Below are 14,269 nucleotides of genomic sequence, written 5' to 3'. Positions count from 1 at the left end.
TCTGAGGAGAGACAACAGCAACTCTCATTCAAATGTTAAGGTAAGTAATATATACGAATACGCTTCATAATTGGGAAAAAACACAAACTTTGTCCACATTTATTACGTGACAGAAGCACAGCTAAGTTGCAGAGATCCTAACCATGTGGATTCATATTTAACATGTTGTTGTTTTTGTTTTTTCCCCCAGCGAAGAGTGAAATGGAGAGCATGCGCGCGCGCGGTCTGCTTCGGCTTTTTAAAATGAAAATTGATACTGTATAATTGTTTATTAATCGCTGTGTGTTGTCTCAGTGAATAAACTGGATATAAACAGAGCTCATATTGTGATTATTTACACCTTTAAAGCCGTTAGGATTCTCTATAAGCGAAAACAGTCACATTAGGACAAAGTTGAACAAAGTAAGGTTTTGTGGAGGACTTGATAGTCTGCAGGTCGGTTTCCAAACGCGAACATGGGAACGTGAGGAAATCCGCACAAACCACACCTCTCCACACCTTTGTCAGAGACGAAGGCATCGCGTTCTCGGGTAGCAAACGTGTATTGATGTCATGTTAGTTACCTGTGAGTGACACGGTGAAAAGGTTGTCACCGATAGTGAGTCTACGCGACTTTTGTACTTGTATTTCATAAAACTAGACCAGAAAGGGATTTCCTCGCAGACCGGGTAAGTATCATATTATTACAAATGATGCGGTAAAAAAAGCTTAATTTTTGCTGATGTTATTTTCTTTATTTTCTTATGAGTGAATACAAATATCACATAAAACAGATGACGTTGTATGTAGCCAAATGTTTACTTTCCTGAAAATAAACATGACTTCTTTATTTATTTGTTTAGTTTTTAATGGGTTTGTATAAATGGCAATTAAGTTAAGACTTGCAGGACTATATCGTTCGTTTTGCACAATATGGATATATATTATATAAGCATTATATGACGTCTTTTCTTGTTGTGAGCATAACTTGTGTGTATCTCCACACACTCTGTCTGCAGATTGGTAATGTTTCCTGGTCGCACATCTAGAATGATTTCAAAATTTAAGGTACTTGTTTTCCTGCTGTTTTTCACTGGTATTGGTGTGTATTTCAAAACGGGCTACCAATTGACTCATTATGCTGTGGACCAAAAGCTGTGTGCTTGCATAAAATGTTTATCAGAGGATAAGCAGTTGCTTCTGGATCGATCGAATAGAAGTGTTCAACCATTTTTGACTGCAAATTTAAACCTCTCACAGAATGAATTCAACTGGTGGAAGGTAAGTAGTCACCAGGAAAGGATGACATTTTTACACACACCCCTCCAGCTCATTTGGTCTAACAACAAAGTCTAACAAATCGTGTCTGACAGGATTTGCAGGCTGAAAGCCGTAGCTTCAGAGTTTATGAAACAACAGTGGCCAACTTGTTTCAGATCTTCCCAAAGAATCCAGATGTTATACAACCCAAATATGACCACTGCAGGACTTGTGCTGTGGTGGGTAATTCTGGTAATTTAAGGAGATCGCATTATGGACCGCTGATAGATTTACATGAAGTTGTCATAAGGTACTTTCTAAGCTAAAGCAATTTTTCTTTACCATTAAATTCAAATTCAAATTCAAATTCAAATTTTATTTGTCACGTACACAGTCATACACAGTACGATATGCAGTGAAATGCTTAGATATGCAGTGAAATGCAGTGAAATATCCCCTCCTACACAAAAGATCCAAACTGATGTGAAATATATCCCTTTGTGCTTTTTAGAATGAACACTGGTATTACCAGAGGCTTTGAAAAAGACGTTGGAAACAAGACAACTCATCGTGTCATGTATCCAGAGAGTGCTGTGGATTTGGATGACAACACCCATTTTGTACTGTTTCCCTTTAAGATACAGGACTTTGAGTGGCTCATTAATGCCTCTACAACAGGATTTACTGGAAGGTGAGTTCTCTTTTTCAGGGCTACATGCACATGTATTTGACATTTATTTAACGAGACTCAGTGTCTCATTTACAAGAGAGACCTGTTTTAGACAACATAATTAAATGAAAATAATAAAATAGAAAAAATAAAATAGCAAAATCTGCCTCATTAAGATCAAGTTCCCAGTGATGAAAATCAGCACTGGGACGTCTTTTAAATCTACAAGCAAAATCAGTTAAGCGAGAGAGCTCAAAGTCTTTCTGTAATGTATTCCACTAAGACAGACTTCAAATGACGGCACCTTTAAGCTCTCTACAAACTGATTATCCTGAAATCATACTATGACTACATTTTTATGCAACATGCAGACAGATGAAGTGTCCTCATAACAACTCATCTTACTGTAGTTCATTTACGTATGCTTTTGTACTGTTCTTAGGATTGTGACTTAATATAAAGTAAAAATAAAAAAATTAAATAAAGACTCTTAATGCTTGTTGAAAAGTTATTTTATGTGAACCATTTTTAGGCAGTTGTGCAGCCACTAATTTGGGCACATGAAAATCATACAATCATTTTGTACTTTATTTTGTTTCAGATAAAATATTCTGATTTCATCTGAGCTTGCCCAGCTTTCTTCTTGGTCCCACCAATGCCACCCCATTAAAAGAAAAAATAACACTCTTAGGTTTAGATGTTACAGTCAGCATACACTACCTTCTTCTCTCCCAGCTGCTAAAATTACCGACACCTGCTCCTAAGCAAAGTATCTCAAAAGATTTCCCCTAGATCGTCTTGCAGTACAGAATTTACATCAAATGCAAAAATAGAATGCCACTGCATGAATTCAACATGTACGCAGATTAAAAGGATTTGGCTGATGGATGTAGTGTGAGGTGATATAAGGTGAATTTCTGTATCAAACCATTACTCTGATCCTTCTCCATGTTCAAGACGGACCATGCCTTTTTTAGCTTTGTTTTTGTTAAACACCTACTTCATATTTTTCAATGTCATGCTGTTTCCAACAGGTCATATATGCCAGTGAAATCAAAGATCAAAACTAACAAGGATTTGGTGAGTAGCGTCAATGGCAAAGCTTCCTGGTGGCAATGGTAATATTTAAAAATAAAAGCTGTTTAAAGGCTCATTCTAATTTCTAACAGGTCATGGTGGTAAATCCAGCTTTTATGAAATATGTACATGAGGTTTGGCTTGGAAATGAGGGACGTTATCCATCCACTGGCTTTATGGCTTTGATTCTTGCACTTCACATTTGTGATGAGGTAAGTACAAAGTTTTCAGTCTCCGAAGTGCCAGACGTACAAAATAAAATATGATTTTTATTGTCATACAAGCTGGTCCATTTGAGTCTTTGCTAATTTGTTCTTTTGTTCTTATATTGCTCTCCTAAATAAATGTGCATTTCAAAAGTTCAAAATGTCTTTGGTGAAGATCAGAGCAGGTTTACCCACCAGTACCACTTGATTAAAAAACTCTGGTTTAATCTGTGAATGGTTAAATTTCAGTTCACATGCCCTATGAAAGTGAAAGCTGTTGCAAGTATTTCTGATGTGTCCCCTTCTTAAATTGACTAGACTACAATCTAGAAGACATTCCTTCATGGAAAGCTTTTTAGCTAAACCTCTCAATAAGAGGTTTTGTCATTGTATACTCATGGTATAATCATAGTGTTTCCATTTAGTGCTCAGGTCGCTGTCCAACTGTTCATTTCATTTTTCAGCAGCCATTGTTTGGATTTTAGTTAAAAAAGGGACATTTTGTTCATGCATTTGTTTCCCATTCATTCATATGTTCATTTTTTGTCTTCCTAGGTTAATGTGTTTGGTTATGGCGCTGACAGTGATGGAAACTGGAGTCACTACTGGGAAATACTCACAAACAAAAGGTTAAGAACTGGAGTACATCCTGGAAATTATGAGTATAACATCATCCAGCAACTAGCTCAGCAACAAAAAATTAAGTTCTATGAAGGCCTAATGAAAAAAATGTGATTGAATGCCATACACTCAGTGGGGAAAGAACTGAAAGCCAAATGGATGTGTATCTACAACTATAGTAATTTCCTAACCCTCCTAACTGAAACTGATATTGGGAATCTTTAGGAAGGACTAGTAATCATGAAAGGGGTTACGTTAAAGAAGTCTTTGGATATGTGACATTTTGGTAGTTTCCCCCCCTAAACCATAGCTTAAATTAACCATGTAAAAAATGTACCCAGGGGTTATACTCTTTAGTAGTTTCTAACATCTATGGTTCTTAAGAAATGAAGTATTTTCTTACGAGTTGGCAGAATTACAAGAAGACAGACAACAGCATTATTATTCTTAGTTAAAGTAAGCTGTTTGCATGAAAAGGAAAATGGTGCAGTAAAGTAACTTATAACATAGAGGGTGTTTAATTCATGTAATGAATATTGTCAGCATTTTCTAATACAGTCAGCAAATATTTAGATTTGTAGAATTTTACAGGGTTGATCTCCTTAAACTTGTGTTATTGTTATTATGCAAGTGGAGAGCTGTCATACTCTCAGAGTAGGAAGGACTCAAACACACAAACACAAACAGAGGCAGGCAGTCTTTTCGTTCAAGCTCGGGTCCTCTACCAGAGGCCTGGGAGTTTGAGGGTCCTGCGCAGTATCTTAGCTGTTCCTAGGAGTGCGCTCTTCTGGACAGAGATCTCCGATGTTATTCCTCGGATCTGCTGGAGCCACTCGCCTGGCCTGGGAGTCACCGCACCGAGTGCTCCAATTACTACTGGGACCACTGTTACCTTCACTCTCCACATCTTCTCGGGCTCTTCTCTGAGCCCTTGGTATTTCTCAAGCTTCTCGTTTTCCTTCTTCCTGATGTTGCTGTCATTCAAAACCACTACATCTATCACTCACATGTGGGCAGATGTTCCAATCAAATATTAATTATTGTCACAAAAGCATTGTGGTTAGACATGATCATGATTTCTAGTAAGGATAGTATGGATATATCAGCATTTTTCTGACAACCTAATTTTGTTCCTACTACTGCTGCCATAACCACCACATCAAATAAAATGTAAAAGGGTACACCACATAGCACTTATTAGTGAATGTATGTTTTGCTGGACACCTGGAGTGCATTCCTGACTATCCATTGTAAACAGTGTTTTTTTGTTGTTGTTGTTGTAGTTTTATGTATTTTTGGGAGAGGACAAAATAACACATATAGTATGTGTATTAATATGGTTACAGTTAAGCCTCAATTCTAACCCTTGGCTTGCAAGCTGCAGGTTACTAACACAAAGGTTACTGTCCTCAGGCAGTACAACACACACAAACACACACTCACACTGGTAGAGGAGAGAGAGAGAAAGGAAGAAAGGTAAACTGTATCCAGATAACCCAGGGACAATTTGCTTTCCTAAGCAGCTTAACAGTTCATTTCATGTTGAAGTTGCCACCTTTGGTTTCGAGTTTGATTTTAAAAGTGATGTTTTGAATATTTCTGAAATGCATTTTTTCCATTCATCATTCATCACCTCTTTCTCATATCTAAAAATGGGCATTTGCATCCTTTCAGATCCACATTTTATATAGGGTTGTAATAATTTAACTTTATTGCTTTTTTTAATGATTATGGGAGAAATAATATATTATAGCATTTGAAAAAAATGCTTACCTTTTATGATCTAACATTTGAACATTGAGCATTTAGAAATCAGATATTTGTAACTATGTTAAAAAAATATTTGAAAATTATGTAGGACATAAACAGCTGGTCAGCAGAAATGTGCACTACATTGCCAAAAGTATTAGCTCATCTGATCTGACTCATCTATCAAATTTCCAGATAGAGAAGCATGGTTTGTCAAACCAAAGAGCACTTATTGGTGAATTTGTGTTTTGCTCTTGCACCTGGAGTGCATTCCTGCTATATATATATGTATATATATATATATATATATATATATATATATATATATATATATATATATATATTGTATAAAGTATTAAGACTTTTTTGGCTTTGTATTTTTTGTATTCTAGAAGCACACACAGCAAATGGTAATTTTATCAGTTTGGTGTGGGATCACTGAATTTGGCAATGTACTTTACAGTGAGCAGCAGCATGCTCGCATTTAAGTATATAATTGTTTGCAATGTAACAAAGATTACCCAACTTTTTAACCCTTGGGGGGGTCTTAAGGACATTTATTGTCTTTTTCATTTTTAGTTTTAAACCATCTTCACTGTGTTGAGTGGATTAAAGCCAAATTTGTCAAAGAATGTTTTTTTTACTTATTTTTTTTAATTGTGGTGTCAATTCATTAAATCAGCCTAAAATGGCTAAGTTACAGCAATCCATCCACCTTAGGCCCTTTGGACAAAAATGTCCACATTGAAACCCATTATAAACGCTATTTTTCACGCCAGAAAAATTACGGTCAAAGGGATCGTCAGGTCTCCAGCTTAGGTTTCGTTTTGGACTACAGGCCTTAGAGTTGTAATTTTTTTATTTGTCCACCGGGTGGCGCCCTTGCTTCACATTTGACCTCTGCTGGAAAACAGCGGGCTGCTTGGACAGACCTGCCGGAAATGACGCCTCTTTTCTGGCGTGCAGCAGCGGCTTCGCCCGCTGATCGGGCGGACCATTTTTTGGTCCCTAGGACCATGAGAGGGTGCATTTTTTTTTTAGTCAACAGGAAATGACGTATTTGTTGTGACGTGGTACCGGAAGTGTGCGCTGGAAAAAGGAGTCCGACGCATCATGCCCCGATCATCGTCGCGAGTTAACCCGGGAGAATGCACTCATTTCGGCCTCGACGAGCAGCATTTGCCGCCTGGAGACCATTTTCTGGTTCTGGAAAAAAAAATAAAAGGCGATCGAAATGACTCTTGGTGCCAATCTTTAGTCCATCTAAAGGCCTAATTATAATAACAATCAAATATTACTTCAAATGTTTTTTTGGGAAAATATTTAGTTTTTTAGTTTTTTTTTTAGTTTTTTTGTAATTTAAAGGGTTAAAACAACGAAAATATAATTAAAACTTTATATGAATATTTCAGGGAGAAGTAGTTTTAAAAGACTGACCAATTTAAAGTGAAAAAAAAATTAATATTTAATATTTTTATTGCACTTTTTGGGCGTGGTCGATAGTGTGCATTTTATGAAATGCGCTCCTGGAAAAAAAATAAAAGGCGATCGAAATGACTCTTGGTGCCAATCTTTAGTCCATCTAAAGGCCTAATTATAATAACAATCAAATATTACTTCAAATGTTATTTTTTTAAAATATTGAGTTTTTTTGTTTTTGGGGGCTAAAAAAACAGGGCGCTCATGAAGTAAAACTGGGATTTAAAGGGTTAAAACAACGAAAATATAATTAAAACTTTATATGAATATTTCAGGGAGAAGTAGTTTTAAAAGACTGACCAATTTAAAGTGGAAAAAAATATTAATATATAATATTTTTATTGCACTTTTTGGGGAATGGACATTTATGTCCATTAGGGACCAAAGTGGATGTCTTTTTTAGGAACCCCCAAGTAAAAACTCATTAACCACTTATCAGTGTGAAAAGGATCACCCATTCAAATCTACTCAAACAGAATAACAAGGGTAAATAAAATGCTCTTAAGCAAAAAAAGTGTGTTTTAACATATATATATATATATAATATAGTTTGTTGAGTCATTCTTTAGACTAACTTGACAGTTCTTAATTTTCTGAAAATCTATAAAGGTTTTAACATTTTCTTTCTGTTAGCTACATATGAATAAATAAATAAATAAATAATTAAATGAATAAAAAAAAGGTTTGTGTACAAATGAAACTGGACAGTTCCTCAAGCCAATTCCACAGAGAAAATAAAATGTAAAAATAAGATAAAATGGAAACAAAAACAAAAAACTCCATGGTCCTGCTCCCCAGTCGATGCCATACCTATTATATTTAAAACTTGCTCATTATGTAAGTGATCATTATCAAGTTACAGAATAGAACCAAACAGAGCACATGAAGTTGATTATGTTTTCTGTTGTGACAGGCATTTTCAAATGCAGTATTTCAAACAGAGCTCAGAAATTAAACAAGGAATGGATTTATGAATCAATAAATGAATGTATCTACCAATTCATCAGTCATTCAATATTTTCACAACAATAAGGTGAAATGATTTTTGCAAATGTCTCCCCAGTATGAACTCAAAAACCACAATAAGGGCATTTGTGAGGTAAACTGGTAATATTTAGACTTGCCATTTGCCTTTTGAAGAAGTGCTTGTATTTGGCTTTTTCATGGAAGTTCTTGGCCAGATAACAACAACATAATACATAACAGTAAAAAGTCTGAGTCAGAAGAGACAAACTAATGTCTGACCAAAGACTGCTGGCCTGAAAGAGCAGGCTACAGTTTTTCCCTTTTTATGGGACATTGGCAAACACTGGACAGCCTCTTTTGAGCTCATCCTTCATCCAACCAAGGTTCACGAAACTCAAGAGATTCACATCTAGAACAAATAAAAAGGATTAGGCTTAAAACCAGACAACCAATTAGTCATTTAACTGATTAATGGTTGAGACATTTTTGTGTGATTGCATTTGTAACATCTGAATAAGTGTTGATTAATCACTGCTGTTAGTTTTTTTTTTTTTTTTTGCTGGAGCACCACACAGCCCTTGGATCGGTTGAAGATGGTTTTGTTTTGGAGGCTGCAGACTCTTGTACTGGAAATTTCTTTAGTTTATGTATTAATTGATTCACTTTAGTAACAGTAGTAACACTTTTATACTCAGTATAGAAAGCTCACTCTTGGCATCAGTTGTATGCATGTGGAATGTGATCAAAAGTGGGGTCCAAGTTTTATTGCACCTTCACAGCAGACTCATTTTCCTCTTGAGGGCTCTGGACATCCTGTTGCAGATGAGATGACGGTTGGTCGGAACTGTTCCTAGACTGAAGAGATAAGGATCTGTTAATAATTGATCTGCTGTGAAACGTTCTTTGTTTGGGAAGTATAACGGGTTAGGTGTGTGATCTGAACATTTTTCTCCACTGCAGTGTTTTTCTTTTCTTTTTTTAATAAACCTCACTTCAAAAGCCACGCATGCCTGTTGTTTGCAGTTTTATTCAATATTTTCCATAACACTCTCAACACTGAATATCCAGCAATGACGAGCTCACCTGAAACTTCACACCTTGGCTCATGTGATTAGGTAGAGCACATGTGTCAAACTCATGGCCCGCAAGCCACATCCAGCCCGGCGTACATTTATATTCGTACCTCTTGATGGATCTCAAGAAGAAAAGAAGAGGCTGTTGAAGGAGTGTATGGTGAAAAACAATTATATCCTTTCTCCTAACACTCACTCATCCCTTACTCAGGAGAAGCTAAGATGAAGTAGCATTAGCTTAATGAAAAGCACTCACCGAGACACAGATGCATAAACAGTCACCAGAGACAGTGAAAATATTTCACACCACATAACAAGATATATTACACTTTACAAAGCTCTTTAAAAAAAAATCTGTTCTTCACGTGAGCAAATAAGTAAAATCATCTGTGTGCCAACAGATAATCCAGTTTTCCCACTTAGACAGAACCATCAATGCTGTTTGAAGTCAGACGTCCTTCATCTTCCATCCATTCTCTTTTGTTGCGTTTGAACTGGAGCCTATCTCAGCGGTCACAGGTCAAAACACTCAGGTCACCACTCTGTCACAGATACTTGTGAAAGGTGCTATGGAAAGATAAAACTGATATTACTTTTGAAATGACCAAATATATTGAGTCATTATATTTGTCCATCCATCCATCCATCTTCATCTGCTTTATCCGAGGCCGGGTCGCATTACTGCAGCTGCAGCCCCAATCCGTCTGTCGATCTCCGGCTCCCTTCTCCCATCACTCGCGAACAAGACCCCGAGATACTTGAACTCCTCCACCTGGGGCAGGAACTCATCCCCGACCCGGAGTGGGCACTCCACCCTTTTCCGGCTGAGAACCATGGCCTCAGATTTGGAGGTGCTGATTCTCATTCCCGCTGCTTCACACTCGGCTGCGAACCGTTCCAGTGCGAGCTGGAGGCCCTCACCCGGTGAAGCCAACAGAACCACATCATCCGCAAAAATCAGAGATGAGATTCTGAGGCCACCAAAGCGAAAGCCCTCCGCCACTTGGCTGCGCCTAGAAATCCTGTCCATAAAAATTATGAACAGAACCGGAGACAAAGGGCAGCCCTGGCGGAGCCCATCACCCACCGGGAACGAGTCCGACTTATTGCCGGCAATGCGAACCAAGCTCTTGCAACGGTTGTATAGGGATCGAATGGCCCGTAGCAATGGGCCAGACACCCCATACTCCCGCAACACCTCCCACAGGACACCCTGAGGGACACGGTCGAATGCCTTCTCCAAGTCCACAAAACACATGTAGACTGGTTGGGCAAACTCCCATGCACCCTCAAGTATCCTCGAGAGGATAAAGAGCTGGTCCAGTGTTCCGCGACCAGGACGAAAACCGCATTGTTCCTCCTGTATCCGAGGTTCGACTAGCGGACGAACTCTCCTTTCCAGCACCCTGGCATAGACTTTCCCAGGGAGGCTGAGGAGTGTGATCCCCCTGTAGTTGGAACACACCCTCCGGTCCCCCTTCTTAAAGATGGGGACCACCACCCCGGTCTGCTAGTCCACAGGTACTGCCCCTGATCTCCACGCAACATTGCAGAGGCGTGTCAACCAGGACAGCCCTACAATGTCCAGAGCTTTCAGGAACTCGGGGCGGACCTCATCAACACCAGGGGCTCTGCCACCAAGGAGTTGTTTACACAGTAGCATCCCCAGGCTTCTACCTTTCTACCTATAAAACCCGGAGAGCAGCCAAATGGCTGGTAGGCTTTTAGCTAAGCTTTAGCTTCAGCCAAGTGGAAGCTAAATTGGCTAGTCATTCATATGTATATTAGGTTGTTACCTGGGAATTCTGGAGGGAGGGGAGTGGGGGTGTGTCAATGAGGGAGTGGGGGAGCTGCTAAAAGCTGTGAACTTCCTTTTGTGTTCGTCTGATGCATTCTCAATCATCCAGGGAAATAAATCTCCAAAAGTCACCAACTTGGAGTGTTTCAGTTTGCCATCTTAGGGAGAAATCAACACACATGGGTGTATGTCCTTTGTTGCTGAGATTGCTAAGAGAGACTTTGGCGAGATCACGCAAAAATAACTCGGGATCTCGCAAAAGTTTTGCGAAATCTCCCAAAACAAACTCAGGATCTCGCAAAAGTTGAATTCCAACAATGGCGGCAGCTACTTAGTTGTAATATTACTCTTTCTGGGTCACAAAATACACTTTTAAGATATTTTGAGGCATGAATGTAGTTGTGTAAACGTCAGATATTTGCTCAGTTTACAAGACATCGCATATTTGCAAAAGTGCTCAGACGTTTTCGGAGATCTGACACCCACCATCTCAAAGCTAACGGGAGGTCAAGACCTACTACAGCCGGGAGGAACACCGCTCTCCCGGCACATCGTGCCTTGACCTCCCGGTCGGCTTCGAAGAGCTAAAACTAAAATGAGATGAGCACACTTTGTCTAGGGTGCATTTCTGAGATTTCACACAACCCAGGATTCAAATCATGAATACATAATGGTATTGGATTTACAACATTATAAATGAAATGTGCTCTATTTGGAAGCAGCAGGCCCCCCCCTCCCCTTTTGACGGGTTGTGTGCGAGACTTTAAATCAGGGGTAGGCAACCTTTCTGATGACGAGTGCCATTTAAAATTTCCTCAGAAGTTCTGTGCCATATGATTGTATTAGCAATAAATCTAATAACGCTCTATATGAACAGTTACACAATATATAGAACCACTGATAAGAGAAATAAACTGGGCCAATATGGCATGTTTGTTAATATTCAACCCAACCCTTGAACTCATTCATGTCACCTAAAAGGTAAAACTGTTTCTCCATCACCTGTTCAGCTCTGATGATTCAGTAAGGACATCTCCTGGTTTCATCTGCATGTTTCCCGCTCACCAGATAACCAAACCAACACCATGACCAGCAGGTTTGAGCTGTGGCTCCAGCAAACATCAGCTACTAAAAAGAAATATTAAATAAATTCTAACAACAGCTGATCAAGCTTAAACGTGCTGCTGTTGTTTAGCGCGACATCCGGCGGTTTCCTCTTTCTGGCGCAAAGTGGGCGATAAACAAACAAGAGAGAAAAGCCGATCAGCTGATCATTGATCAGTTTCATGATTAAAGTAGCAACAGGAGAGAGAGGGGAGAGAATGAGAGAAGAGGCAGCTGTGCAGCTCCAGCTTTATGTCTTTTTCATTGTAGCTGAAGTCCGGGACAAACTGCGTCCCTTCTCAGCTCAACACCAAACGTGTAATATTTTCTCTGGATGCGGGACGATTCCGTCTTTTTACGGGACGGTTGGCAACTCTACTAACTAACCTTATGAATAAAATAAAGTACAGTTATTGTAACTGACTATAAAAAGTCAGCACAACAAGAATAAACTGCACCTAAACTTGGTTTATATCTGACCCAGATAGACTGCAGGTCATAACTTCTTACCTGAAGTTCAGTTCACCTGACACTCGGACCGGCGGCTGCCTCGGGTCTCTCCTCTTGCCTCCCCTTTCTCTCATCCACCTGCTGGCATCCACCACTTATTAATATTACTGAATCTGTGGAAGCTTAGCCACCACCAAACAACTGAGTTCGTTTTTTACACACCGACCAGCATCTGGCCAATCCACCACTTTCATTATATACCGTTACAAAAAAAAAAAAATCATCGGCCACCGACCAAAATAATGCCCAATGGCCAGTCCAGCTATGGTCGTGCCATCACTTAACCCTTCGCGTGCCAACTGTGGCACGGGTGCCCAGTGTTGCCGACCCCTGCTTTAAATCATCAAACTGTAAATTTTAAATTGTTATTGATCCCTTTACCCCTAGTCCTAAAGTGTATATTTATTTTCTTACTCTTCTTATATATATTGTTTGTTTACTTGCACTGCTGTAACTGGAGCCTCGTCGTCTCGTGTCTCTATATACTGGACTGTATGTAGCGGAGATGACAATAAAGTTTACTTTGACTTCAGCAGCGAGCAGGTGCACCGAGGGCTCTCGCGCTCACTTTTCGTGTATAGAATTTCGAAAAAACATTGGTGCAAATTATAAGTCTGTATCATAATGTCTGGTGTTTTCGTGTTTGTTGGTTTGTTTTTATTTTGTTTTATTTTGCGAGTTGGTTTTTAGATGCCGCTCCAGCCGATCAGAGAATCCCCCGCCGCCACGCCCTCTCCTCTCTGCGCCGCAAGCAGCAGGCGCACCTTGCAAACGAAGGGAGCCCTTACTCCCAGCAAATGGGCGATAGAAAACCGATCGGGGCCTATGCCATTCCCAATATGCGCTGGCATGACGTCGGGGCAGCATGAGTAGGAGCATTTTTTTTTTTTGCCGATGCCCGTGATGCCGCCCCCCACCACGATGCCGCCCCGGGCAATCGCCCGTATCTAAAACCGCTACTGCACATGACTGTAAAAAGGATATAAAAAGGATGATCTTCACTTAGCAAACAAATATTTCCATAACTGACAACATGACGGACATTTTACAGTGAAACATATGTACATCCATTCATCTCTCCATTTGCTACAGTGTGTCTTGTAGGGTGATGGAGTACCTGGAGAGAAAGCATGCAGGAGTACGGAGAATGGTTCCTATGTGGGAACAGAACACACAAAACATAACATAACTTATTTCCCCATCATTTATCTCATTTATACAACTAAGAGAAGCCTCAGTTGTTTTGTATATACCTCATGTTGGGGAATTGGGTATATCATTAAAAAAGAAAACTGGGACAGAAAAAAGGCAATATATCCTTGCTTCATATATTGTCTTTATTAGATAGATGTAATTAATTGCCAGGAAGGTAAGGAGAAAGGAGTAAGGTAAGTTTCTTTCTTTGTTAAAACATAGTAACATGCATATAGTGTTGCAAAGCTGTGACTGTGATTTCACAGTAACTCTAACTATTGTTTAATTCTTAATCCATTTTTTAAAAACTTAATCCCAGTAGCGGTTTTAGATACAGGCGACACGTTATGTTTTGTCCGTGTGTGTGTGTGTGTGTGTGTGTGTGTGTGTGTGTGTGTGTGTGTGTGTGGGGGGGGGGGGCGGGGGGGGGGGGGTTAGGGGCACCACAGGGGGTGTTCGCCCAGGGCGCCAAACAGGCTAGGACTGCCACTGCTTAATCCATTTATTTCAGTTCCCAGTAGTTCCGTTCTTTGGAATTGTAAGTCTGCTTCCATATTGATTATATTTATCTGTTCCTCTTGCT

The 14,269-nt window shown here is 39.4% G+C and overlaps 1 protein-coding gene across 1 annotated transcript; it reads left to right on the top strand.

Annotated features, from left to right (window-relative positions):
* Nucleotides 1-1,005: 1,005 nt before the first annotated feature.
* Nucleotides 1,006-3,927, top strand: LOC146549723 (CMP-N-acetylneuraminate-beta-galactosamide-alpha-2,3-sialyltransferase 1-like). Its single transcript, XM_085261965.1, has 6 exons — nt 1,006-1,260; nt 1,353-1,549; nt 1,751-1,930; nt 2,944-2,989; nt 3,079-3,198; nt 3,748-3,927. The coding sequence occupies exons 1-6, from the start codon at nt 1,006-1,008 to the stop codon at nt 3,925-3,927; spliced, it is 978 nt and encodes a 325-aa protein (XP_085118091.1).
* The last annotated feature ends 10,342 nt before the right edge of the window (nt 3,928-14,269 follow it).

The sequence above is a fragment of the Mchenga conophoros genome, linkage group LG22 (genome assembly GCF_057382185.1).
Source record: "Mchenga conophoros isolate Kocher_MC1m ecotype Shallow Benthic linkage group LG22, M_conophoros_male_GT1.1, whole genome shotgun sequence".
Lineage (NCBI taxonomy): Eukaryota > Metazoa > Chordata > Actinopteri > Cichliformes > Cichlidae > Mchenga > Mchenga conophoros.
This window is presented reverse-complemented; position numbering and strand designations above follow the sequence as displayed.